The 1994-nt window shown below is 38.4% G+C and overlaps 1 protein-coding gene across 1 annotated transcript in view; it reads left to right on the top strand.

Annotated features, from left to right (window-relative positions):
• Positions 1 to 1763, top strand: part of dysf (dysferlin, limb girdle muscular dystrophy 2B (autosomal recessive)) — a 46847-nt gene extending 45084 nt beyond the window's left edge. The window contains exon 40 of the mRNA XM_030754206.1: positions 1743 to 1763. Within this exon, the coding sequence (XP_030610066.1) occupies positions 1743 to 1763 (21 nt within the window). The remainder of the gene's footprint in view (positions 1 to 1742) is intronic.
• The last annotated feature ends 231 nt before the right edge of the window (positions 1764 to 1994 follow it).

Here is a 1994-nt window from a genome sequence, read left to right as displayed (position 1 = left end):
AACCTGATACACAAAACAGAATGGAAATGACTGAGATACAGATCATCAAAACCTCATTATTTTAAAGAATGTGAATATGAATTCTTTCCATTAGTAAACTGCCGCAACCCAATTTTGTTTGCGGCAGTTTACTAATAACTGTCTCTGTTGGTTTCTTATGTCTGTTTAATTCTTCAAATTACGTAACACTGACATAAAAGTGGAAGTCCAGGACCCTGTTGCAGCAACATCATAAAACAACATTGTGAATGTGCAACATTTAGATTCTAAAAACATTATATTTGACAACATAATATAGTATCAGTATAGTTTCCCTGACAGAACTCTCCCAAGGGATTAATAAAGTCTAATCTAGCTAATCTAAATCTATCATTATCCCAAGCTTTGTTACATTAGTGAAATGTATTTACGTTATTCTATAACGTTACTGCAGTGTTGCAAAAAGGTTTGTGGTCATGTTACTTTGATACCATAGAGCAATGCTGTCACAATTTCACCAGCTGGTAATATTGCAAGCTTACTGAATTCAAGGTTGACATTTTGTTAGTGCTTGTAGGGTACGTTAGGTAGTTGGTAAGCTAATACTTCCATTAGTCAGGAGCAAGCCAGCTCAGGGTTGGTTTGAATCCCCAAAACCAATCAAAGGTCCCTCCAATAAAACCAGTGTTGAGCCTATTTTGTGTCGTGTCAGCTGGGATAGGCTCCAGCCTCCCCCCGCAACCCTGAAGAGGGTAAGTGGAAGTGGATGGATGGATGGATAATGGATGGATGGATGGATAAATGGATGGATGGATGGATGGTTGGTCCTGGGCTGTTTGCGCAGTGTTTTGTTTTTTTCTGTGAGGTTCTGCTTTTTGTTGTTTCTCTGCTATGTTTCTCAGTTTACTCACGGTTAGATTCTTAGATTGTTATAGTTTTCTGAATTCTTTTATTTATAGTTATAGTATTCCATTCCTGCATTCCCTTGTTCTTCTCGTCTTCCCCGTGTCTCTGTGTTCCAGTGTGTGTTTGTCCTGCTGTGTCATTGTCCCTTGTCTTTTGTGTGTTTTAGTCCTCGTGCTGTGTCAGTCTGTGTTTGTGTCTGGGTTGGTCACTTGCTGTTTTATTTTGACAGTCCCTTGTCCCGTGTGTTTTGCGTTCCCTTGTGTTATTAGTCTTATTTGGTTCTCCTGTTCTCCCTGCTGTCTCCACTCTCCCTAAATACCTTGTGTGTATTTTAACCCTCAGTTTTCTTCTGTTCATTGTTGCGTCGTTGTTCAGTGTTCCCCCTTTGTTTTCCAAGGCTTTTGCATTACAGTTTAGTGTCTCTCCTTGGATTTGAGATTTTGTGGCTTTTGTGTTTTTAGACATTGCATTTGGGTCCTACCCTGCCTGCCTTACAACCAGCACATAACACTTTTGCCCCTTGCATAATTCCTGCTTGGCTTGTGTAGCTGAAACCAAACTGGTTTTCTTGTGACTAATGTTAGCTCATTTTTGCCTTCCTGTTAATACGGGCAAATTGCTGACTACATATAGCATAATTTTATCTTAAGTAGAAAATGGAAGTTAATTGTTCCAAATTCCTAGCTAGATATGAGCTACCCTTGTGAATAAAGGAGCAGCTAAAAGTAGCCTTTTTGCAAAGTAACCAATGACAAATTAATGTGAAATAGCAAATTTACAACTAGCAGGCTTACCTAAATTGCAAGCCTGTTAGCATTATCACCATTAAGTTTTTTTGTTTGTTTGTTTTTGTGTAGAGTCTATATGTGTCTCTATGATGATGACTCTGACCTTCCTGTAAAATCCACTATGAGTCATTTACAGAGACGAGGCAGGGTCCCGTTTTTTTTTTTTTTAAATAAGGTTACAATTTAGTTTCACATTAACAATAAGTTAATACTTTACACTGTATGATCACACACCCAGGACCTTTAACAACTGATAATGAATTTGAAGCTTTGTGGAGGACTTACCTCATTCCACACAGGGTTAGGGTTGTTTTTGATGAC

Source organism: Archocentrus centrarchus, chromosome 18 (genome assembly GCF_007364275.1).
Source record: "Archocentrus centrarchus isolate MPI-CPG fArcCen1 chromosome 18, fArcCen1, whole genome shotgun sequence".
In the NCBI taxonomy this organism is placed as follows: domain Eukaryota; kingdom Metazoa; phylum Chordata; class Actinopteri; order Cichliformes; family Cichlidae; genus Archocentrus; species Archocentrus centrarchus.
The sequence above is the reverse complement of the archived record's forward strand: the minus strand, read 5'-3'. Positions and strand labels throughout refer to the sequence as shown.